A 23,373-nucleotide genomic window follows, 5' to 3' on the forward strand; every position below is an offset into this window, starting at 1 on the left:
ATAGTTACTTTTATAGACTTCAAAAAGGCCTTTGATTCCATCAACAGGAATGTTATGTTTGCTGTTCTTCGCCACTATGGTGTTCCGGTCACTATCGTCAACGCCATTAGCGTACTCTACAACAACTCAAAAAGTGCTGTTATGGTGGATGGCAACATTACAAAACCGTTCCAAGTCACCACAGGGGTGTTACAAGGGGATGTCCTTGCCCCCTTCCTGTTCATCATACTTGTGGACTATCTGATGAAGAAATCCATTGAGGATACTTGCTCTGGTGTAGTTACACACCCTCGCCAGTCAAGTAGGCACCCAGCCAAAATCTTAAACGATCTAAACTTCGCTGACGACATCGCTCTGCTTGAGGCATCAATACCTAAGGCGCAATCACAACTCAATAGAACGGCTACTGCAGGAGAACAACTAGGTCTTGTCATAAGTGTTCCTAAGACCGAATACATGACCATCAACTGCAACCCACAGCCGCCACTGGAAGTGTATGGTCAGCCCATCAAACATGTAACAGACTTCAGATATCTAGGATCAATGATGGCATCCAGTAAGACCGACCTGGCCAGGCGGAAGGCACTCGCTTGGACTGCTTTCTGGAAACTTCAAAAGATCTGGAGAAATCCGACGTTCCCCACTGCCACAAAGATCAAGCTCTTTAATGTAACCTGTGTGTCGGTGTTCTTGTACGGTTGCGAAACCTGGGTGCTAACACGTGACATGGAGGACAAGATTAACTCATTTGCTACATCTTGCCTCAGAATCATGCTGAACATCAAACGTATAGACCACGTAAGCAACCGTGAACTATACAAAGCCACAAACACACAACCTCTGATCTTCAGAGTGAGGCAGCGGCAACTGCGCTTTATTGGACATGCCCTGAGGATGCCAGTAGAGGAGCCACTCAGGTCTTACGCCCTCTACGTCCCACCTCACGGCAGAAGGCGTCCTGGGCGCCAGAGGATGAGCTACCTGACTTACATCCAGAACATGCTGGGGGACACGGAAGGTGACCTGAGCCCTGACAACATTGCTGCGCTGGCTGCTGACCGGCGGTCGTGGAATGGACTTGTGATCGCCTGCGTTGCAGCCGACCGATGATGATGACGATGATGATGTCTTTCTCAGAAGGAAGATGTAGAATAAGAAGGGGAAGATGAGGAAGATTGGGGAGGAAGATGTAGAAAAAGAAGAGGAGAATTTTGAAGACAAGGAAGGTGAGGAGGAATGTATGGAAGAAGAAGAAGAGGATGGGGAAGATGAGGAAGGTGAGGAGGAAGATGTAGAAGAGGAGGATGGAGAAGATGAGGAAGATGGGGAGGACGATGTAGAAGAAGAAGAGGATGGATAAGATAAGGAAGATGGGGAGGACGATGTAGAAGAAGAAGAGGAGGATGGGGAAGATGAGAAAGATGGGTGGAAGATGTAGAAGAAGAAGAGGAGGATGGAGAAGATAAGGAAGATGGGGAGGAAGATTATGAGGAAGGTGAGGAAGGTATGTAGAAGAGAAGAATGTGGAAGACAATGAAAGGTGAGGAGGAATATGTAGAAGAGGAGGAGGATGGGGAAGATGAGGAAGATGAAGAGGACTATGAAGATGAGGAGAATGTGGAAGACAAGGAAGGTGAGGAGGAATACGTAGGAGAAGAGGAGGGGGATGGGGAAGATGAGGAAGGTGAGGAGGAATATGTAGAAGAAGAAGAGGAGGATGGAGGAGATGAGAAAGATGGGGAGGAAGATGTAGAAGAAGAGGAGGATGGGGAAGCTGTGGAAGGTGAGGAGGAAGCTGTAGAAGAAAAAGAGGATGGGGAAGATGGGAGGAAGCTGTAGAAGAAGAAGAGGAGGATGGAGAAGATGAGGAAGGTGAGGAGGAAGATGTAGAAGAGGAGGATGGAGAGGATGAGGAAGATGGGGAGGAAGATGTAGAAGAGGAGGACAGAGAAGATGAGCAAATGTACATTCTGTAGCACAAAACACATTCACAGTAGTGTAATTATTTTAATTTAAGGTGGAGATAGACACCAAAAAATTAAATCGTCATTGAAAAATTAAACAAGCTATACATACTTGATTAAAATGCATTCAAATTTAAAAGATGTAGTACAGAATACAGCAATAGACTTACACGTATACGTAGAGTTCCCATGATAGATGAAAAATGTTTACTCACAGGGCCCATGACACAAATGATTCTCTCCTTCAGCAGACGTGAGTAGATATCATAGGCTCTCTCTCCACGTCCCTAAACAGCGACAAAAGTGCAAAAGATAGGTTGTTTTTCTTTTTCTACATGTGCATGTATGCAACTTGCATTAGCACATCTAATCCTTGGAAGACGGGGAACAACGGACGATAAACCGTGAGTAAGTGTGTGAGTGAGCTAAGCAACAACAAATAAAAGTGATAAACTGAGCTTGACACAGAGGAAAATAACAGATTTTGAAAATAATGACAGGGCTTCATTTTCTGTATTGAGTTTTTACCACACAAGAAGTATATACAAACAAGTAAAATCTGAGATTTTATACCTTTTTATTGTATATTTTTATACTCATGTTGTTTGTTATGTATAGTTGATTCCGCTGATTTTTCTTATATATCGGGGAAGTAAAGGTCTGAATCCTCGGTAAAATGCATGTCGAGAATGTCTGAGACCGTATACTGTGGTATTTGTAAGTTAGAAGTCGTAATATACGCCGAAAACATCCAAAACAAAGATTGCACAAGAGGACGTTGACCCCTGACCCATTGGCAGCTTTGCCACCCGGAAGTGCCGATCACACGTCTTGTACGCATACTGAAATACCCTCCAAACAACAATATTATTGCGCCTCGCATACAGAAGATGCATGTGCACAACAACAATTGTTGCACGCCGCAGGACTAAGGTTTTAAACAAACAATTTATCGAGACCGGACACCCCTCTGTGCGAGAGGTCATCTTTGTGGACTAGACCGAAAATACCTTAAACACGCCAAAGGTCAACGGTTGTGACCATTTTCACGCTCAAAGGGGTGTTCTGGGGCCACCAAAAGGCACAATTTTCACGCCCGAAAACACATATACAATAAAAACAAAAGAACGCGCATTTTCTGCAGCCCAATAGCAAAACATATACCGAGTCTCAAAAGAATCCGCCCACCCAAAGGAGACAAACAGCTGCGAACATGAAAATCTAAATCTCTCACAAAACCCTTCCGCGGAAGGATGTCTCCTTCCGCGGAAGGATGTCTCCTTCCGCGGAGGGATGTCTCCTTCCGCGGAAGGATGTCTCCTTCCCCGGGGGCAATAGCCATTAAATGGCAATGGTTTCTGACTAGTTTACTAGTGTACTTATACTATAGTTTTAGCACAGGTAAAATTTGTCCAGTGTTAGTAACTTTCAGTGTTACCTGCATGAGTGCAGGTATACAGGAAAGACTTTTTTTTGAGCCCTGAATATAAAAGCAAATTAAAGTTTATTTAATTAGTCAGTCTTACCGTTTGTTCCACCACTATAGGCACCATCGGCCGTAAGGTGTCAGCAGAAGTCTGGAAGCCTCTACATGTCTGTACAGGGGACAGGACCACCAGACATCTCGGCAACCTCTGGGAAATAAAAGAGAAAAGATGAAGGACTGTTAAAATTGATAACTGCAGTGAAGCATAATGCTTTTTCAAGTAGCTACTAACTGCAACGTGGCTTGAGAGGTTGTAATCACCTCCGCAGAGCCAGTAAGAACAGTTCGAGAAGCCAGAAGTGCTGCACTACTAGTATGTGTATCATTCACAGAATCACAGTGCATGGGGTTGTAAAACCAGAATACTCTCATCCAAGATTTACAATTTACAGATACAAATAAACCAAGCCTATATTCTGAAGGTTTTCTTGAAAGTTGAAGGTGACGTAAAACACGCACTGGTATCTAAATTTTCCTTGAAGGCTAGGTGATGTGCACATGAACCATGGCCATGCATTCAGTGAAATACATGGAGCTCTATGGAGGTAGAAAAAAATGTGCCCCAGGGCTCACACTAATCGCTAATCGCCTCCATGTCCAGCTAGCAAGGCGACTCTAAGTGCAGCCCCTATTTCTTGTGTGGCTTTGCTATTCTTTTATGTGCAGGGGTTTGGTGCTTGAGGCTTGCACCTGAGTCTCTCAAACAAGGTTCCAACTGTTTATGCCACCATCTGAAATAGCTGCAATCCCTCATCACAATGGGTCTGCTGAGTTGACCCAACACTGGGATCAAACTAATGCCCACGGGATTTGACATGGATGGTTTAAAAATAATAAAACCAAAAGTACTCATTGATAATGAGTTACATCTTGAACCCTGAATTTTACAGTGTACCTAAAAGATTTTATGGTGTGCTAAGAGGGTTAATAGATAAAATACTACAGTAACTGTATAAAAACTATACAAGTAATGGAATGGTCCAAAAAGTGGTTGGTTATTCTTATAACTAAAAAAACGACCACTTTCGAGGTGACTGATGGGAAATGAAGCCTTCTGATTGGTTGACGTCTTCTGGCTATATGTCACCCTTGCCAAAGTGGTCAGTTGTGCGGCTGTAATGCCGCATTACGTGGTCATTATCAGATCACTTCTGGGGTTACCCCGGCATTAAACTAGCTCCCACTGAACATTGGGAGTAATGCTGGGTTGATGCCATGACCATTAATCATCATTAATCATCTGGGCCTTTTGGAGTGGGGAAGAAGCTGTTGCCTGATGTGATCTCCACCCCTGACAGCCTGCCTGACAGCTTGCCAGTGGGGATGGTCACACCAAATTAATCCTGTGCTCTTTGAAAACATATGTGCCTTCTAGGAGTTGAAACATAATCTGTTTTCTTTGAGCTGAAACACAGCATCATACATATCTCCAAGTTTGGCTTGTTTTGACCAAGCTACAGGAGTCTTTTCTTTTCTTTGAATGTCTTTTAACCACTAAATCAAAAGGTCCAGGACCTGTTGGCCTGGGCTGATAGTGACTGCATTTGTATACATACAGAGCCTCCTACATGTGCTATGGGGAGTTGCAAAGGATGGTCTGATCTATCATGTGACCATGTATGGGAACATTCTGCTCCCCCCAGAGGTCATGTGACCTATGGGGGGAGCAGAATGCTCTAAGCTGTCTTGGTCCTACATTGTGTTCTCTCTCTCCACTTCTTGTTAGACATTTGCTACCAGGCACCACATTTTTTTACCAAATGTCTTGAAATTTTAACAGAGCTTGGGAATATACTTCCACAGGTATTCTTGGTTTAATTGTTTGGATGCAGGCCCTAAAATAATTCAATGTAGCTTTTTTAGTAAAAAAAATAGTCCCAAAAAGTATATTGTAACTTATTCGCTCCTGTGTCTTCATATTAGGTCAAATAAAGGACCTAAAATTTGGTATGAGGATAGTGGTTCATGTACGGTGTTGGTGGTTGAAGTATAATGACAAGAAGTCCTAAATGCAACTTCATGTATGTTCTTTTAGGTTGGAATTGCAACAGAATTTCTGAAAATATACCCTGTGTAAAAGGGGGACAAACTTCAGACTGTTTCAGGCCAGGCAGGTTATAGACTGAATTAGGTCAGTCAGGCCTGCTCAGAGGCGGTGGGACGTCAGTTGCTGACACAGGATGTTCTAAATGGTTGAGGATTGTGCTTACTTGAGCCTGGTGCTAATGTAAGGGTCAACCATAACCAAAGACTGTGACAGAGGGCATTAATGCAGGGGAAAGGCAAACTAATTGGTTCAAGGCACTGCAGAGTTGACAGTGGAGGGAGGTGCCTTGGACAGTCATAATCTACTGTGAAATTAGGCACTATACTGGCTGTAATGCAGGATGAATGTTTCAGGGGGTAATGCTGCATAGCAGACCACTTTGGCAAGGGTGATGATATGACATAAATACATGTACTTATTTGGAGATAATCATAATGTAAGAAACAGGTGGAGCCAGCAAAAACCCTTCTGGTTCCGGGTCGGGGTTCGAATCATAACCAGACGCTCTAACCGCTCAGCTGAAAAGGTCTAGACCCGTCGGCCGGGTCAGTTGGTAGTGCCTATAAACCCCCAACTGTTACAGTTATACCCTAAGAAAACAAACCTATACTCAAACATAATTTATACACTTAAAAGCTTGTAATATCAGCAATAAATCAACCGCAAGCATCATAAATTTTGAATTATTGAACCTTTTCACTTTGGGTTCCTTAACCTTTGTTAATCCCTACTAATAATATAGTAGACCGTATACTGTGCTGTCTTTCCATAAGATAAGGGTTGCATAAGCCAGTATAAACCTGCCCTCCCCCTCAACAACAATTTCTACCAATCAAGTATTACTAAACGCAAACATACAAACCCCAAGGCACTTAACAGGTAGAACTTACAGTCAAGCTTCTGATCATGATGTTGCTGTGTCTTCAAGACAGTCCAAACTTCTTAATTTTAACCTTCTTGGGTTAGGATGAAAATAGGGTCAGCAAAATTATGCTCTCAGATGTTTGACCTTTAACCTTCGGTCGAAACCATTATACATATAGGATCCGAGAATTTGACGTGACTAGAGATATGAATAAGACATAATAATCATTTCCATCAAATGATGTAGAGCAGTATTGATTTTCAAGTACTTTTATACAATTATACTATAACGTTAGGTAGATTTATGATTATTATGATTTTTAGACGGAAGAATATTAGCACGTATTGAACACCCCTATTTTCGGTATGTATTCACCCAAGATGGCGACGACCATGTGAAAAGAAGCGTGCAACTTTGTAAAAATTTGTAAGGATTATTTCGTAGTTTTCTCGAACCTGTCGATGTTTTAAAGCATCAAAGAACGGCTGATTGTACCAAGGGATAACAGAGGCAGGCAATTATAACCATTGCAGGTATTTTTGTGACTTTATTTGTACTTTAATGTACCGGTATTTCCGATTATGTGTAACGTTACATGCATCATACATGCGCATGGAAGGCGGTTCAGACCGAAGTTTTTGCTCAGTTTTCTCTTCTTCTTCCGTTCCAAACACTGACTGGTCAACCAGACTGTCTGTCACCATGGTAACTTGCTATTCGGTTACGTTATGTTGCAATTTTGTAGCAGGAGGGATTTAGACTCCTGTCACCATATATACATGTATGAAATTCACGTGTCTTCAAGAGTAAGACCATATGCAAAGATAAATATTATGCATTTTCTTTGCAACTGTTACCTTTCAAGTTAACTTTTGTATGCATTTTTACAATATCTGTCGTGTAACCAATTTCCATGTACATGTATGAATGATCTTGAACTTTACATCTGAGAATTATGTTTATGAAATACAAATTTCCACCTGAAATAATAGTTGATGAGGTCTGAAAGCAATGGTTTGTACTGGGCCACAGCAAGTAATTTTTATAGATGACATCAGCGTGCGCAAATTTTTGCCTGATTTCAGAAAAAAAAAAACGAAAAATCTTGTTGCCTTCTTACAGTGGTCAACATGCCAAAAATGGGCAAAGATGTCTGTTGCCATGTCGGAAGGTGGATGGCAGAGAAGAGACAAGAAAAGGCTCTAATTTAATGTTTTATTTTTTACTTTGATGCAGTGTTATGTGATATTGGCTATATGTGATGTTCCTACTGAATCGAAACCTTGTTTTTTTCGACCCGTCTTGTTTTTTTTTGCCCGCTCGCATTAGATTTGGAGTCTGCGGAGGATGTCATCCATAAAATTTACTAAAATCACCAATAAATTTTCTGTGATTTTTCCAGATTGCAGTTTAGCTCAAATTCTTGAGAAGGAACCTCCAAGATGCGTCGGCTGAAGTTTCACGAGAAGAAACTTCTGAAGAAGGTTGACTTCATCTCCTGGGACGTGGACAATAACCTTCAGGAGGTCAAGGTCATGAGGAAATACCACATCAACCGCAGGGAGGATTATACCAAGTAAGGACAGGGCTCGAAATTCATTTTTGGGAATAGGTGCACTGGTGCACCCGACCTAAAAATTTAAGTGCACAGAAAAATTTTTTGGGTGCACCATATAAAACAAAACCTAATTACAGATCTTACTGCTCCTCTTCTGAGCTTGAATCTAAAATGGGAGCTACCTTCAAAATCTTAATCAAGCACTACAACAAAGATTTTCTGACACTTAGATGCCAAGAATATCAAGTATTACTGTATACATGTAATATGTACAAAAATGCCTACAAAATATTTGGGTACACCAGTGCACCCACAGAAAAAATTGGGTACACAGCTAGTGCTCCAATTTTGGTTGCACTAAGGTGCACATGCACACAGTATTTCGAGCCCTGAACAAAAATATTGCATTAGAATGTGAATGTGCAAAATAAACATAGAATACAACACGGGGTATTCCGTTTCGCCCGAGGTACCAGACCAACCACGCGTCGGATCACCCGAAGGCCAGAGAGAGATCTGATAAGCGGGAGGGCTGGGACCGAGGGTGATGCGGAATACACCGTGTTGTATTTTATTTATGTCATACTCACCCAAGAAAACACGACTTTCAATGCGAAATGAGCGAAAATCTAGTGTCCCTAACCCGCCCAAAAAATGTAACAACATCAATTCCAACGTCCGAGTTTTGTATTCAAATTTTCGAAAGCGGTGCATGCGGTTAGGGCGTAACGTGTTCAAATTGTTCTATGGAGCATTTGGAAGCCCGGGCCGCATTACAGTATATAAGTATTTTATTTATGTCAAAATGACTGAAGAAGGTAATACTTTTTTTTTTTCATTTCAGAGTTCACAATTTTAGATTACAGTCAATATTTATTGTGACAATCTGTGTTTTTTTGTGTGTGAATTTCCAGGTATAACAAACTTAGCCGAGAAGTCAGAAATCTGGTGGAAAAGATAAAAGAGCTGAATGTTGAGGTAAGTGTTTAATAATCGCTAAGTCTTGTTTCAATGTAACAAATGTATAGTAAGTAACATGCACCAGTGGCTGTACATGTATGTTAAAACAACATCATTTAAATGCATCTGCCTGGCAGCAGAGGTCGGGAAGACCTAAAATCAGTAAGAGTAATAATCTATAAAATCTCATATCTCCTGTTAGAGTGGACGGATTTTCTCCATTTAAAGGACGACATGTTGTCCATACTGTGACTAATCAGATTTGCATATTAACAAAGATCTCATAGCTATAGGTACTATTACTGAATAATTATAGATAAAAATTACTGAAAAAATGGGATTTAAAGACTTTTCTAGAACAGCAATGTTGAAACAAAATTAGCTTGTATACCTTGTAGTGGGTTATGGTGGTGTACAAATAAATATTGATGTTTAATTTTTTGCCCCTCCCTCTTAATTAAGAAACTAGATCGCCTCGCCTATTTTGAGGGTTCTAAATTCAAGATGACGTCACGGTGCTTCTGGGCAGAAATGGAAATGCCTCCATATCCAAATTTGTGTACATTGTCAATATGTTCAACTACATGTGTGCCAAATTTGGTGCTTTTAGACAAAAGTGCACAACTCAGCTGATTTTGCCAGCTATGCTGCTGGACTATAAAAAGACCTGGCTGGAGTGTATCGATCTAGTGTATCAAGTGCAGCCTTCATGACGTAAACCTGCTAGATAGGGCTTCCTGACATGTTTTTCTTACTCAAGGACCCGTTCAGGACAGAGTGCAGCGAGCGACTGTTGGAGAAGATGTACGTTCTGGGGCTGATCCCCACCAAGAGGAACCTGGCTAACGTCACCAGGGTGTCAGCCTCCAGCTTCTGTAGGAGGAGACTTCCTGTCATCATGGTCAAACTACGGATGGCTCAGACATTACAGGTGGGTAGGGTAACTTTGTACACAGTACTGGTACACAGTACATTGTCAGAAAAAATAACAGATCAAATTATAGGTCCGACAGATACATGGTAAGGGATAAACTTGAGAGTATATTTTGTAGGTTAACAGCACTTGGGAAGAATCAAGATTGACAGGATGACAGGTCAAAAGGTCAGACACGGGAAATGGGATAAACTTGAGAGTAGGTTGACAGCAGGCACTTGGGTGGGGGGGGGAGATTGACTGGCAGAATAACAGGTTAGAAGGTCAGACATACTGATTGGAGTGAATTTGAAGGTCAAGAAAATGCAAAATACCTTGGGGCAGTCTGAAATGGGGGCCCGCATGCCCTTTTCCGTAGAGCGTAATCGGCCGTTTTGATTCTACGAAGAGTGTAGACGTACCGCTCTAATTCAACGTAGAGTGTTGGCACATTTTGCGTAGAGCGTAATTCGCGTTTTAATTCTATGTAATGAGTTGTAGTGACTTGGGATTTATCGTAAAGTGCAATAGCTACTGTAATACGTACTAGCCAGCTCTTAAAATTAAGCATAGAGCATTGTCGGGACCCCCCTATGCAGGCCCCGTGAAATCTCAGATTTCTTGTTGATGTTTGTTCCCAGATGGCGACACAGTTTATCGAGCAGGGACACGTGCGCGTGGGGCCGGAGCTGATCACGGACCCCGCTTTCCTCGTCACGCGCAACATGGAGGACTTCGTCACGTGGGTGGACACGTCCAAGATCAGACAACACGTGATGGAGTACAACGAGGCGCGGGACGACTACGATCTGGCGTAACCTGCACACTCTCACAGACTGGCAAATTTCTTCATCAGTCATTAGTTTTGCAGGATTTTGTATTTTGTATGGGAAGTAATACTCAAGCAAACTAGAGAAGTAACATTTGCAAAGTAAATGTGTAATGTTTCCCTTCGGACAATGTTTGAGTAAGAATCACTGCTCTGTAGTCTGTTGATTCTTAGTCAAACACACATATGTAACGTTACTTCTAGTATATGGTGACAGGAGTAGAGCAGACCATGAAATTGCAACATTATGTAACCCAACACCAGTCACCATGGTGACAGATGTCAACAAATCATGTCATTGGTCAGGTCATAGGTCACTGTTTGGAGAAGAAGAAGAGGAAGAAACTGAGCAAAAACGATATGTTTTCCTTCGGTAAACATTTAAAAAATGTATTTACAGTGTCCCTTTGTCATGCTGGAGAAGTGCTGCAAATATTTACAGTAAAATGACATGTTTGCCATATTTTGTATGGAGGGAGTCCTTCAAACAATTATTACATTTTACAGTAAAACCTGCAAAAACTGCCATCATGATCAGTACTACATAGACATTTTTGGGTAACTGAATCCCATGCAATGTGACAGTAGAGTTTCAGTTGGTCAATACACTTACTTGACAGCCATTCTCACAACCTTCTGGCAACAAATTTGGCCAAAGGTCATTAATTGATAGTGTGTGTTAGATGTGAAAAATAGCCAGTGTCCAATACTAGTGTCCAATAGTACCTTATACAAATGTCTACTGCACCAACAGTCAATTATTGGTTTACCAAAGTGCTTATATGTACCCAGTATTTTGACGCCTGGGTCACTATAGATAGGTTGTTGTTGCACCTTTCACTATATGCCAGGCTAGAGTGAGATGACTACATGTACATGTACAATAAGTGTTTGTAGCAGTGTCATTGTGCCTAAGACATAAGACATAATTGATACAATCTGCAAATATATATACTGGCATCCAGTCTTTCTATAGTGTACAATGTATGCTCAGGTAAAGATATTAGTTACTTTATCGTCTGATGAAATTGATAGATATTAATATATCAATTTTATCAGACGATAAAGTAACTAATATCTTTTAGATGTATGAAGTATGGCAAAATTTTAAAAAAATCATCAAAGACCTCTGCAAGTCTCATGATTACACATGTATCTTATTTCATTCATTATTTCATAATTTCTTGCTGATTCTGTGTGAATATACATTTTACATTTTGTTGTCTTTTCCCTTTGGCTCCCATAAGGCAACAGATTTTCAAGACAGGAAGTAAGATAACCTCTGATAACCCAGGAACCCTTTAGGGATCTTTGACCTAATTTCCTGTCTATGTCATTCCTAGCACAAACCACAGACAATGATACCTGTTTGCGTACACTTAGGTTATTACAACACAGAGTATATAGTGTAGCAAATTAAGATTAATTGTAAGTCTTCCCACAAGGTGCCCTTAAAGTTACATGTACTTTCCAACTTTAGGAGTCAAGGAATACACTATTATATTTTTGCTTGCAAATATTTGTGGAGAGGCTGTAAGCCATGCCTTCAAGTACCAGAGTTATTAACCAAGGATTGAAGTGTTCAAGAACTCATTTTTTCCTAGAACTATCGCAAAGTGGAACTGGCTGTCACCAAGTACAGTAGGGGCATTGTCATTAGATAGCTTTAAACAGTGCCTAGGGCCACACCAATTTAATTTATTGGTTAACGGATTTTTCTAGAAAAATAATGGAGCGAGCGGGCGAAAAAAATGAAAAAATAAAAACAGGCCAAGGCATCCTATTATGGCCCGAAATGGTACGATAGGAGCCATGAACTCAAACACACCAGGCTGGTTCAAAATTTAAACAATGAATTTTGAACTTTTAATGATACCACTGCATTGAAATATGGAATAATTGTAACAACTAGAAAGAAAAGGACAGTTTTCAACTGTTCAGTGCAAAATATGAGCATTTTGCAGTTGATTCTGAATTTTTATTTTTATTTGCAAATCAGAAAAAAATGAAGCGGCGAATCCGTTAACCAAGAAATTAAATTGGTGTGGCCTAGAGTTAGATGCTGTTAGGGTTGGGTGTAACAAGTCGATCGGTGTAATGTATCCAGCTGCCACCGCGCCGCGTGCCTGTTAAGCTGATGTGTTACGCCAAAAGGCGGTTATACCGGCCACACAGATGCAGACTCGGGAGTTATAATAGGTTTGGTATTAAACCAGGCTATATTTTTGCACTTGTTGGCCAGAAATGAAACGCAATTGTAGATGTTTAGCACAAGAAGGGAAGTGTATTGTATAAAAATGCAATATGAGTACTTGCTTTATCATTCCAATAATTTATCATTATTGCTGATTAAAAACTTGATTTACAATGGAGATGTGATGTTTCTTTGATACACAAATCTTATGCCATCTACAGTAAGATGCTTGGCATGTGATATTCTTGTAAACAATAATGCCACTTCGAAATTCCAGGAGGTGCTTTAATTGTGTTCCACATTGTTACTGAACAGTCAATTCAAAATATATTTGTATTTCTGTTTGCTTGCAGAAATCCAATGGACCACTACTGATTTACTTGTGCAAAAGGAAGGGGCGTATGAGTCAAGAGATGTTATTTTCAAAGCCTAAAAAGTCCTAAAATGTTGGCAAGTTTTCGAAAGATATTTGCTGACTTGTGTATGTCAGTGTCCGGCCGCAGAACATCAGGGTATCTCCGTCACAGTTCTCGTCGTCACTAGACGTGATCTCACAGTCACGGAGCCGCGCCCAGGCGTCGATTCTGTGATTCTGACATGAGAGAAGTTTTTCCTCAATCTTGTCTTCTTGTTGGTGCGTTTGAGAGGCCGGTAAAAATTTGCCCTCGTCACCGGCAAGTCTAGCGGCGTCCAGGCGGTGTTTGTGTGCGTCAGGCTGCCGTTCCGCGCGGCTGGCTATCACTGAGTCACCCCAAGCCAGTACGGCTTCAGAAACCAACCATTCCTGAAAACAGTTTTAACAACAAGAAATATAAGATTGCAAATATCCTGAAAATACCGAAACATTCAATTTTGTACAATGAAGCAAAAACAGTCCACATCATCTAGATCCCAATAATGGATCATATTTGTATTAGGCCACACCGACTAAATTTTATGGATGACATCCTCTGAAGACCCCCTCTGAAGAACTAGTGGCGCGGGCGAATAAAGAAATTCCGGCCAAAAATAAAAATGCTCTTAAACCACAGGAATACAAAGCTGGTATTGTGAATTTTCGGTAGTACTTAGCGACGTATACGACAAGCCGGCACATGCTGGCTTTTTGCAGAATGTATGAATCGACACAGTACACTGAGTTCTCGAGTCGTGGAGCTTCGGTAGCCTGGGTGCCATCCTCCAGAGTTACCACCTTCGTATTGTCGCTAACTACCATGGACTACCCAGGCCAGAACGTGATTTTTTTTTAGAACAGGTGAAAATCAATGCGCGCGCGGATGTCATCCATAAAATAAAGTCGGTGTGGCCTTATCAAAAAACAAAGAAATCTACCGTGGCCGACAAGTACAAAATTTTACACCGCAACTTTTGGTGTTTTACACCGCAACTTTTGGTGTTTTACACTGCAACTTTGGGTGTTTTACACTGCAACTTTTTCTGTGATTTACACTGCAACTTTTTCTGTGTTTTACACTGCAACTTTTGCTGTGTTTTACACTGCAACTTTTGGTGTTTTACACTGCAACTTTTGGTGTTTTACACTGCAACTTTTGCTGTGTTTTATACTGCAACTTTTTGCTGTGTGGAAAACTTACACCCCTCCCCTTTTATAATGGACGGTCCCCCTGTCAGGTCAAAGGTGACAAAGATGGTGGCGGCTGACGTCTAGGGACATTAAAATGAAGAAAAACGATGTCCATACCCAATAATAATGAACTAACCTGCAGAAAATTTATGTCATTGCTGTTGATGTCTGGAGCTGGATATCTGACGTCCTTGATAAATTAGTAGTGACGCATGGCAGCAAAAAGCAACATAATTTGTAATCACTGGACCTGGTCGAAACATTTTTAAATTTATCCCGGTCTATAGGCCAAAGCTAGAAAAACCTTTAGAAAAAAACTAACGTCACAACGTAGCCAAGATTTTCCTCTAAAAAACTTATGCACAAAAAGGATAACTCAGTCGACGTAGTTTGCATGCCATCGTTGTCACCTTTGACCTGACAGGGGGACCGTCCATTATAAAAGGGGAGGGGTGTAAGTATTCCACACAGCAAAAGTTGCAGTGTAAAACACAGCAAAAGTTGCAGTGTAAAACACAGCAAAAGTTGCAGTGTAAAACACCAAAAGTTGCAGTGTAAAACACAGCAAAAGTTGCAGTGTAAAACACAGCAAAAGTTGCAGTGTAAAACACCCAAAGTTGCAGTGTAAAACACCAAAAGTTGCAGTGTAAAACACCAAAAGTTGCGGTGTAAAACACCAAAAGTTGCGGTGTAATTTTGTTCTTGTCGGCCACGGTAGAAATCCGTCAAACCTACCATGAGTTACAGCTGCGAACATGTAAACATTACCGGAAACAGTGCCCTTCCGCGGAAGGATATTTCCTTCCCTGTCAAATACGCACGCGCACACACACACGCGCAATCATACACACACACACACAAACACACACACACACACACACACACACACACACCAGTAAACGAAAATAAACAATGCATGTCAAGAATGCTGATCGGGAATATTGCTCTTTATTGTTTTTTTAAAAAACTTTTTGTGGGAGTTTTGTTGTCTGTAATAGAAAGTTCACTGCAAATCCATGCCCGCGCTAATGAACATGATGGAATAATAAACATAAAAAAATGATAATATTTTTGATAAAGTTATTGTTGGGTTTGATTTCCTTTCTTTGTGCAGTGGAATATGAAATGGCAGAGTAACATGCTTTTCTATTCCGCAAGCTGCCCGGCCAACACCGGGCCTGGTAATTGTGATTGACAACATAAGTATTCGTGCTCACCTGGCGTATGTCACCCTTGGTTGCCTGGAGTTCTGTAGAGGATCCCTGTTCACGTGTAATTCTCGTCAGATCCTTCTTTCTTTCCTCCTCTAACAACTCCTGTAACTCTTGCTTCTCCGGTAACGTTAACACACCCAGCCGATGGTACACGAGAAGTCGGAACAACTTGTCCTTGTTATTTCTTCTGGGATGAGTCCTTTTCTCCTCTGCACTTGCAAAGATTACCTTGGGATCCATCTTATATATATACAATCATGTACAGTGCTAGTCTTCAGTAGTAAAGCACTGTCACACAATTTGGGAACGTCTACTATACGCTTTTTCTCACGAGTGTTTTCATTCGTTTTTTTGTTCCGTATTCTGTTCGGTTTGAACGGTTCTAAAAATTCGAAGAACAAGATTCCATTGATGGATAATTGTATCAGGTTGGTAAATCACTGAAAAAACAGGTTATTTTTACACAACAAAGTGTGTTAGTCGTCTGACGTTTCAGTGACCGTTTTTTTACTTTCATAAGGACGATTCTGACTGGTTCAAATTGCACAGCACATGTGTCGCTGCTTTAAAGCGACGGTCACAACCCGCCGTACGTGCTTCTGCGTGCTGTCTACGTACAAAAACGTGGGCAAACGTAGGGCATCCGTGCGTGGTGAGTACCGCCTCCGTACGGAATCCTAGCTACAGATTGGGAAGCACGCAGACACGCCGCAGAACTTTAAGTGTATGTAAACCTTTTTCTGCGTGCGGTCTGCGGATTCACCACCCGTGCGTGCGAGTACGGGCGACGCGCGTGCCCCGTACGTACGTACGAAAGACGCAAATGTGAGTACGGCCTCCTTACGGTAAAGTTGCAATCGCACTTGCGCAACGTACGATGCACGTAACCGCTCACGGCCAGACGTGGCGTGCAGACCACACTCTTACACCTTGCGCAACCGTGCGAGTCACGTGCGTTGACGCCACTCCTTCCCCACGTTTACAGAAAATAGTAACATACGTGCCCCCCCCCCCCAAAAAAAACCTACTCCGTGGACAAAAAGTACGCACGGCGGGTTGTGACCGAGGCTATAGATGCGTTCCTAAACGTATTTATATTGCAGCGACACCTGTGCTGCAGTGCAATGTGAACAAGTCAGGACGTCAGAATTGCCCTGAGGAAGGCGACAGATGGTCACAAAAACGTCGCCCGAATAAAACCCTTGGATGTAAAAAGTGCCTGTTTATTAACATCCCATAGATGGCAAATGGATGCCAGCATGCACAAAAGTAGAACAAGAAGCCATAGGTGTCAATCCTCCGTGAAGTTTTATATATTGCAACAAAAATAATCCCAAGCGTCAACGCCAGACCTACTGTGCAGACATTATAATTAGGCAACGGTTAATACAAATACATGACAGGTCAATCAAATCAGTGGTTCTGGAACATATTCGACGTAACTGTTTAGTGATCGATGACAGGACTCTCCTCCAATCAATCAATGAAATCATTATTGCTTTCAAAAGTGGTTAAGAAGGAGAGTAACAAGTGATTATGTAATTCAGAACCTTATTTGCATTAGCAATTAGAAACCAACCTTAATAATACGTCATCCATACAGGTTAACCTCATTTCCTGAACCCTAATTTGTTGTATAGTGCTTACAAAAATTGTGAACATATGTTGGGCTTTCTGTACAAATGCGTGTTCTTAGATCTTGGATGATATATCCATTGTTACAGATAGGTGAGTTACTTGACAGCATTGCAAATAGGCAATCTGAACTGGTTTCAAGTGGCTAAACCATGGTGAGCCCACAACTCATCCTTAAACTTGTATGCTCTTATCTTTTCAACATCACAGAGAAGCGAAGAGAAGTCGAAATTATGTAACAGACTGTAGTGCTAGTACTAGATTGATCTTGTTGTGTATATATTTGTGTATTCAAGTTAACCTTTGTACCTAACCCAGTGGGCATTTTTGTACAATAAAGGTCTTCATTCATTCATTCATTCATTGAAATAATTTTGAACCATTGAAACATTCCTCCTTTCGTTTTGTCCTCGTACCTTCTGGGACCTCATCTCTATTATGTTTGGCGCTTTTACTTAGTAAAAGTACACGTTTACTTTAGTGACAACGTACAAATTAATATTGATGCGGTTCGAAATGCCTCAAGGCTTTTCAGAAACGTTCAATGTTGGCAACATTCCGTCTCTGGAGAAGATGGATTTCGTACCATGGATCAGTTCGTTGATAGGTGGCATCGCCGGCTCTTAGTTCGGCAGAAACGTTCAATATACTGTTCGGTGACACATGATTGTGAATTTTTGTTTTCTATTCCAACGTTTATCACACAAGTCCTAGCGACGGCACACTCAAGTTTTTTTTTCAACTTATTTTATGCCACGACCAACGCAGACGAACAGACATACATGTACTCATTTGCACCTGAGTTAAGTGGGAAAATTGGGAATTTCTCTGTTTACATTTAATTCTAACCTAACCAGAACAAGTGCTTCTGCTCTTGAGTCTGTCTTTAAAATGCAATGAATGTGTACTTTATTCACGAGTTTCTCATCCTCAGAATGCATTGCGAAAACGGGTCTAAGGCTCATTTGCATAGGACAGGAAGGCATCGGAATGATCCTGTTGACAATAAACTGCTTGTTTTTCACTGTGTTTTGAGGTGTTGGGGCATTTCATGCTCAGCAGTAATTAAGTTACTATGGGTCAAATCTGACAACAGATAGAGAATGAAGTTTTTGTGTTCTTTTCCACATGGAACATGTGGTTTGTAACGTTACAGCATCAGTATAGCGTTACAACTATAACGTTACAAACCACATATTCCAAAAATCCATTCTCTATTTGTTGCCAGATTCAACCCATAGTAATTTAGTTAACGTTGAGCATAAAATGCCCCAACGCCTCAAAACACACTGAGAAACAAGCTGTTTAACGTCAACAGGATCATTCCGATGCCTTCCTGTCCTATGCAAATGAGGTTTAGACCCCTGTTTTCGCAATGCATTCTGGGGATGGGAAACTCGTGAATGGCGGTAAAATCGACACACCTCTGCAAAGAAGCTACATCCTTCTCTCAAGCGTCTGACATCAGAGAGTAGTTCTCTACATTCGGTCTGTCTGAAATCATAGCTTGGCAGAAAACTTTCCGGTTTTTACATCCTTACCTCTGCTTGGGGTAGAAGACAGTCCGATAAAAACAAACTTATCGCTCCAATAACGTTACAATTTTGCATCCATCTGATTAAAAACTAGAAAACCCACTGCCAACTAGAGTTCCACGATCTCATACCTTTGCCAATCAATGTTAACCTTTATGCTTGACGAATCATAAATGATTGTCTCACTGATTGTGCAAATAGGTTCATCATTTGCATGAATTATATCAGTTTTTCATATTCCCCACCCAACAATAGTCTTATTCTAAAAAGAAAAAGCTATTATAGCATTTCCCCATGAATTATGCAAATTAAGTCCTGATAGAAATTGGAATATATTATTTCTTATGTATTGAATTGTATTCCAAATGCCGCAAGTATGCAATTCCCGCCATTAACCAATATGGAATTATCAATGAATGAATGACTGGTTTATTATGTAAAAGATCGCAGTCATCAGGCTTAAGTACATTTCACTTACATAGTACATGAAAGTACGTTTCACTTACATAGTACATGAAAGTAAGTTTCACTTACATAGTACATGAAAGTAAGTTTCATTTACATAGTACATGAAAGTAAGTTTCATTTACATAGTACATGAAAGTAAGTTTCACTTACATATTACATGAAAGTAAGTTTCACTTACATAGTACATGAAAGTAAGTTTCATTTACATAGTACATGAAAGTAAGTTTCATTTACATAGTACATGAAAGTAAGTTTCATTTACATAATACATGAAAGTAAGTTTCACTTACATAGTACATGAAAGTAAGTTTCATTTACATAATACATGAAAGTAAGTTTCACTTACATAGTACATGAAAGTACGTTTCACTTACACACACACACACACACACACACACACACACACACACACACAGACACATTAACGCTACTGAAAATATAACCTTGGGGAAGGTAAAAAAAGGATATAAATGTGCATATATACATAATTTGAAATCACATATGTATCATTAACATTTTATTAGCACACACACACAACACACACACACACACACACACACTCGAACCTGCCTACTACCCAAGTGCTGCTTAGAAATGCTCAACTTTGGATTCAGTTGTAAAAAGCACATATTGGCATAAGATCTTGTTTGCCTGCTTTGCATATGTGACCAGGATCGTAAATTTGAAGTGCTCTTTCAACTTAGTATCAAGTCCTTTAGCTAGCCTGCAAGTCTGTGCAGTGACTGAGCATATGACTACAGTGATGCCTCCAAGCTAACCAGCAAAACATTGACATTGTTGTCTATTGATATTTAAAGTTATTCATTGACAATCAATCAACCCACAGACACGCAGCAAGTTTTGGTGCGACTCTTCCCAGTACCGGGATGCGAAGAGCGCCTTCTTGATCTCCGCTGCTTTCCGGAATTCAGACTCTAAGAACTTCAACATATTCACGATCCTCTCTGCCCATTTTTTTGCAGTTCTAATTAGTACGGACTCCCTCATACTTGTTTCCACGATCCTGTCCCTCATATCTGTAGGGCACTTCTTGTCCTTGATCAAGTCCTTGACCATGTCTGCCAAGCCGGACTCGTTAGAGATGAGCACAGGGATGCCTGCTGCGATAGCCTCCAGATTAGAAAAATAAGTGGTTAAATACCCTTTAGATTGAAATGTACTGCAATGGACCAAGAAGTTTTTTTTGCTACATGGATATTTCTCCTTAGCTGAGAACTTAAAAAAAGATAACTGAGTTACTGGTTGAAATTTCATTGTTATCAATTTTATAAATATAATCTTTGCTCGTGTTTCTTTTACAACCATACCTTTCTTTGGTCGTTTTACCGAGGGGGCACTGTTGCTGGTCTGGCCTAGATGCCGCTTTTTGGATTTTCTCTTTCCACCTGTAATCAATGTAAGATAGATAGACAGTATAAGCTGTGCGATTTTAGCTATCTGATTTCCTTTCTGCATTGCCTGACCCACCTGCCCTATGCAGTTTGAAGTCATTTACATCCCACCCTTTGTTTGGGGGCAAGCGTCATGTACCTTCTACCTTTATATATAGAGCAAATCATGCTGTACTCACCTATCCTCATGCTTCTGCCTGACGCCACGTCAGGTGATCTCTCACTCCTCCTGATCTTGCTCCTGACTGGCACCACCTCTGGGGATTTCTTTCGTTTACCTTTAATGGTGGTAACAACAAGATTATGTCAAGTGTCGGTTAAGACACATTGTAGCTGAGTTGTCAGTTGATCTCATCTTGATTTGTTCACTAAAATATTAACAACACATTGCCATAATCATATCTAGTCCATATACACTTGATGCTTTTGCTAACTTATTTAATGATCTGTCACAATTTAAGACAGGGCTGTTATGCTAACAGTGAAATTACAGCAAAATGCAACATTAATTTTGTATTCTTGAAGAGCTTCCAAGATCAATAAACTTGTAAATATCACCAACAGAAAGTTCTTTGCATGAATTTCACTGAATTTTAATGCTCCATAACGCCATTGTTTCCTGTAGTCCAGCCTTCGCCCCTACATTACACATGATCTGTACACTCGGTGATATATGGTTACCTGTTCTGTAGCACTTTGTTGATCTGACATTACAGCGTACTAAGAAATTCATATGTATATGACAAGCATGTCAAAAGGTACACAAAGTAGGCGGTAGGTTAGTCTCGGGTGTATGTTTCGTGGCCTGTTCACCCCCTTTATCATATTCATACGCCACAAAAACATACCACTTAAGGTAATAAGTAGTTCCTACAGGTAGACAAGTTATCAGTCTGGGCCACATTTACTTGCGTGAAGAGGATCTGCTGAAGTTTTTGTTCTCAAATACACATCGATATCCACGAAAAAAGGTGGGATATTCCGTAAAAACACAACTAGCTGTCCTTCTAAAAAAACAAGCCAACGCCACCCATTTTACCTGGAGGGTCGACTGGTGTTCAGTTACAACATTCGATCCTTGTGTGTCAACATGTTTTGTCCCCGGCCAAGTCAAGCATGAATCACCATTCACACTTTCAAGGACCAATCAAGCATGGCAATGGCTTTATTATGTTCACTATATTTTCAAAGGTCTATTTGCTCAAAGGCAGGTTTGTAACGGCTTGATTAGGCTCTGGCGGAGTGACATCAACACGCTCGCCTTACACCTATGACCACGGCGCTATGACATGTTTCCTACACTTAACTGTTCTGCAATTTGCTACTAGTTTGTCCATAATGTGTTTCATTAAATTGAATAGCCTAAATAATAAAGCTGATACATATGAAGTTTCTACTCTAGGAAAATCTTTAGAAGGGTTTAGACCAAAATAGTGCGGGGCACGACAAAAAATAAAAAAAATAAAAATAAAAATAAACGGAAAAAAGTTTAAAATTCGAAACTCAAAGGGCTTGATATTTGATGGAAAACATTCTGACCGTACAAGTCACACACTTACCCTTGATTTCCTGGCCGGTTAGTTCTTGATCTGTGGCACCCTTGGACTTCGTTTCGCTGCGTGACGAACTGCAGAATGAAGGATTGTCCGTGCATGTCCCGACAAGCTCTCTTCGGGGTCACGTGTTGGAGACTCGTTGTCTCGCGAGAGTTTTCGTGCCAATTCCATCATATGGTAGCACCATCTGAACATAACTGTTCTTCACCGTCTAAAGCGGGACACTTACATTGCTTTCTACGTTCTTTCAAACATGTCTCCATAATGCTTAGGAACACAGTCTTCTTCACTCGGTCTTTCGGGAAGCACCCCGCAAAGAATGCAACTTCGCTATTCGGGAGCTCTTCACTACTCGGGTCGCTAGCCGATTCCTTGGAAAATACAATTCCAGTTTCATTGGCAAAGCAATGCCCTTCGCCATCTTGTATCATTTCCAGAGCCTCCGTCCATTCTTCTGACCACCGTATGGAGGTTAGGTAGAGCTTCAGACACGCGGGCATGTCCTTACGAAACCCAGACATGTCTAGCCGCCCCTCGTTGATCCATGTACAGGAAAACTTCCGTGCCCACAAAGGGGTAGCCATGTTGTAAGCAGAAGTGTAATGATGTTCTGTTATATACGAAGGCCCACAACGACACTTCCATACACCTCTTCCACAGCCCTGCCACACAGCGCTGCCAAAGAGATATACCTACCATACACCTCTTCCACAGCCCTTCCACGGCGCACTGCCAAGGCCTATACCTGCCATACACCCCTTCCACAGCCCTGCCACACAGCGCTGCACCGAGGCCCTGCACCCCCCCCCCCCCATTGAAAACCAAAACCCATCACAGCCTCACGGCTGAATTGTGAGGTTTGTACAAAAGTCGCGAGCATGTTACACTTACTAATATCTTATTACATTTCGAAATATTCAGAAATACCTCAAATTGAAATTACTACTTACAACATTTAAAGATCATAATACTAAAATACGCAATATATTCTACATTTTAAAAACAGTTTTCATCTATTTATAATCTTCAAAATAGAATTGAATCTTAGCGCGGTATGGCAGGGCCGCGGAAGAGCAGTATGGAAGTGTCATTGTGGGCCTTCGTAGTTATAAGATGTCGGCCGTGACTCACTGCCCTGTACCTGTACACGTA

The 23,373-nt window shown here is 41.1% G+C and overlaps 3 protein-coding genes across 4 annotated transcripts in view; 1 reads left to right on the top strand and 2 right to left on the bottom strand.

Moving 5' to 3' along the window:
• Window positions 1-6,514, bottom strand: part of LOC109468133 (ATP-dependent Clp protease proteolytic subunit, mitochondrial-like) — a 22,135-nt gene extending 15,621 nt beyond the window's left edge. For both annotated transcript variants that reach the window (XM_019766374.1, XM_019766373.1), the window contains exon 1: window positions 6,388-6,514. In XM_019766374.1, coding sequence (XP_019621933.1) covers window positions 6,388-6,405 — 18 coding nt within the window. In that variant the 5' untranslated portion in view covers window positions 6,406-6,514. The remainder of the gene's footprint in view (window positions 1-6,387) is intronic.
• A 1,250-nt stretch (window positions 6,515-7,764) lies between these two features.
• LOC109468134 (U3 small nucleolar ribonucleoprotein protein IMP3-like) lies at window positions 7,765-10,668 on the top strand. Its single transcript, XM_019766375.1, has 4 exons — window positions 7,765-7,938; window positions 8,835-8,898; window positions 9,641-9,811; window positions 10,435-10,668. Exons 1-4 carry the CDS (start codon window positions 7,805-7,807, stop codon window positions 10,609-10,611), a joined length of 546 nt encoding a protein of 181 aa, XP_019621934.1. The 5' UTR covers window positions 7,765-7,804; the 3' UTR covers window positions 10,612-10,668.
• Window positions 10,669-19,804: 9,136 nt separating this feature from the next.
• Window positions 19,805-22,742, bottom strand: LOC109468115. Its single transcript, XM_019766360.1, has 5 exons — window positions 22,681-22,742; window positions 22,225-22,292; window positions 20,845-20,943; window positions 20,582-20,659; window positions 19,805-20,384 (listed from the first exon to the last, which is right to left on the bottom strand). Exons 1-5 carry the CDS (start codon window positions 22,740-22,742, stop codon window positions 20,350-20,352), a joined length of 342 nt encoding a protein of 113 aa, XP_019621919.1. The 3' UTR covers window positions 19,805-20,349.
• Between the last annotated feature and the right edge of the window lie 631 nt (window positions 22,743-23,373).

The sequence above is a fragment of the Branchiostoma belcheri genome, unplaced genomic scaffold (assembly GCF_001625305.1).
Source record: "Branchiostoma belcheri isolate BF01 breed outbred unplaced genomic scaffold, Haploidv18h27 scaffold192, whole genome shotgun sequence".
Classification (NCBI taxonomy): Eukaryota; Metazoa; Chordata; class Leptocardii; order Amphioxiformes; family Branchiostomatidae; genus Branchiostoma; species Branchiostoma belcheri.

What these genes read in the sequence shown, in the direction of transcription:
- LOC109468134 (XM_019766375.1), top strand. Translation starts at nt 7,805, where the DNA reads ATGCGTCGGCTGAAGTTTCACGAGAAGAAACTTCTGAAGAAGGTTGAC. An exon ending in CGCAGGGAGGATTATACCAA is followed by an intron (nt 7,939 to 8,834) that starts GTAAGGACAGGG and finishes GTGAATTTCCAG; the next exon opens with GTATAACAAACTTAGCCGAG. An exon ending in TAAAAGAGCTGAATGTTGAG is followed by an intron (nt 8,899 to 9,640) that starts GTAAGTGTTTAA and finishes TTCTTACTCAAG; the next exon opens with GACCCGTTCAGGACAGAGTG.
- LOC109468115 (XM_019766360.1), bottom strand. Translation starts at nt 22,742, where the DNA reads ATGTCTGGGTTTCGTAAGGACATGCCCGCGTGTCTGAAGCTCTACCTA. An exon ending in TACCTAACCTCCATACGGTG is followed by an intron (nt 22,293 to 22,680) that starts GTCAGAAGAATG and finishes TTCATTCTGCAG; the next exon opens with TTCGTCACGCAGCGAAACGA. An exon ending in AGGCAGAAGCATGAGGATAG is followed by an intron (nt 20,660 to 20,844) that starts GTGAGTACAGCA and finishes CATTGATTACAG; the next exon opens with GTGGAAAGAGAAAATCCAAA.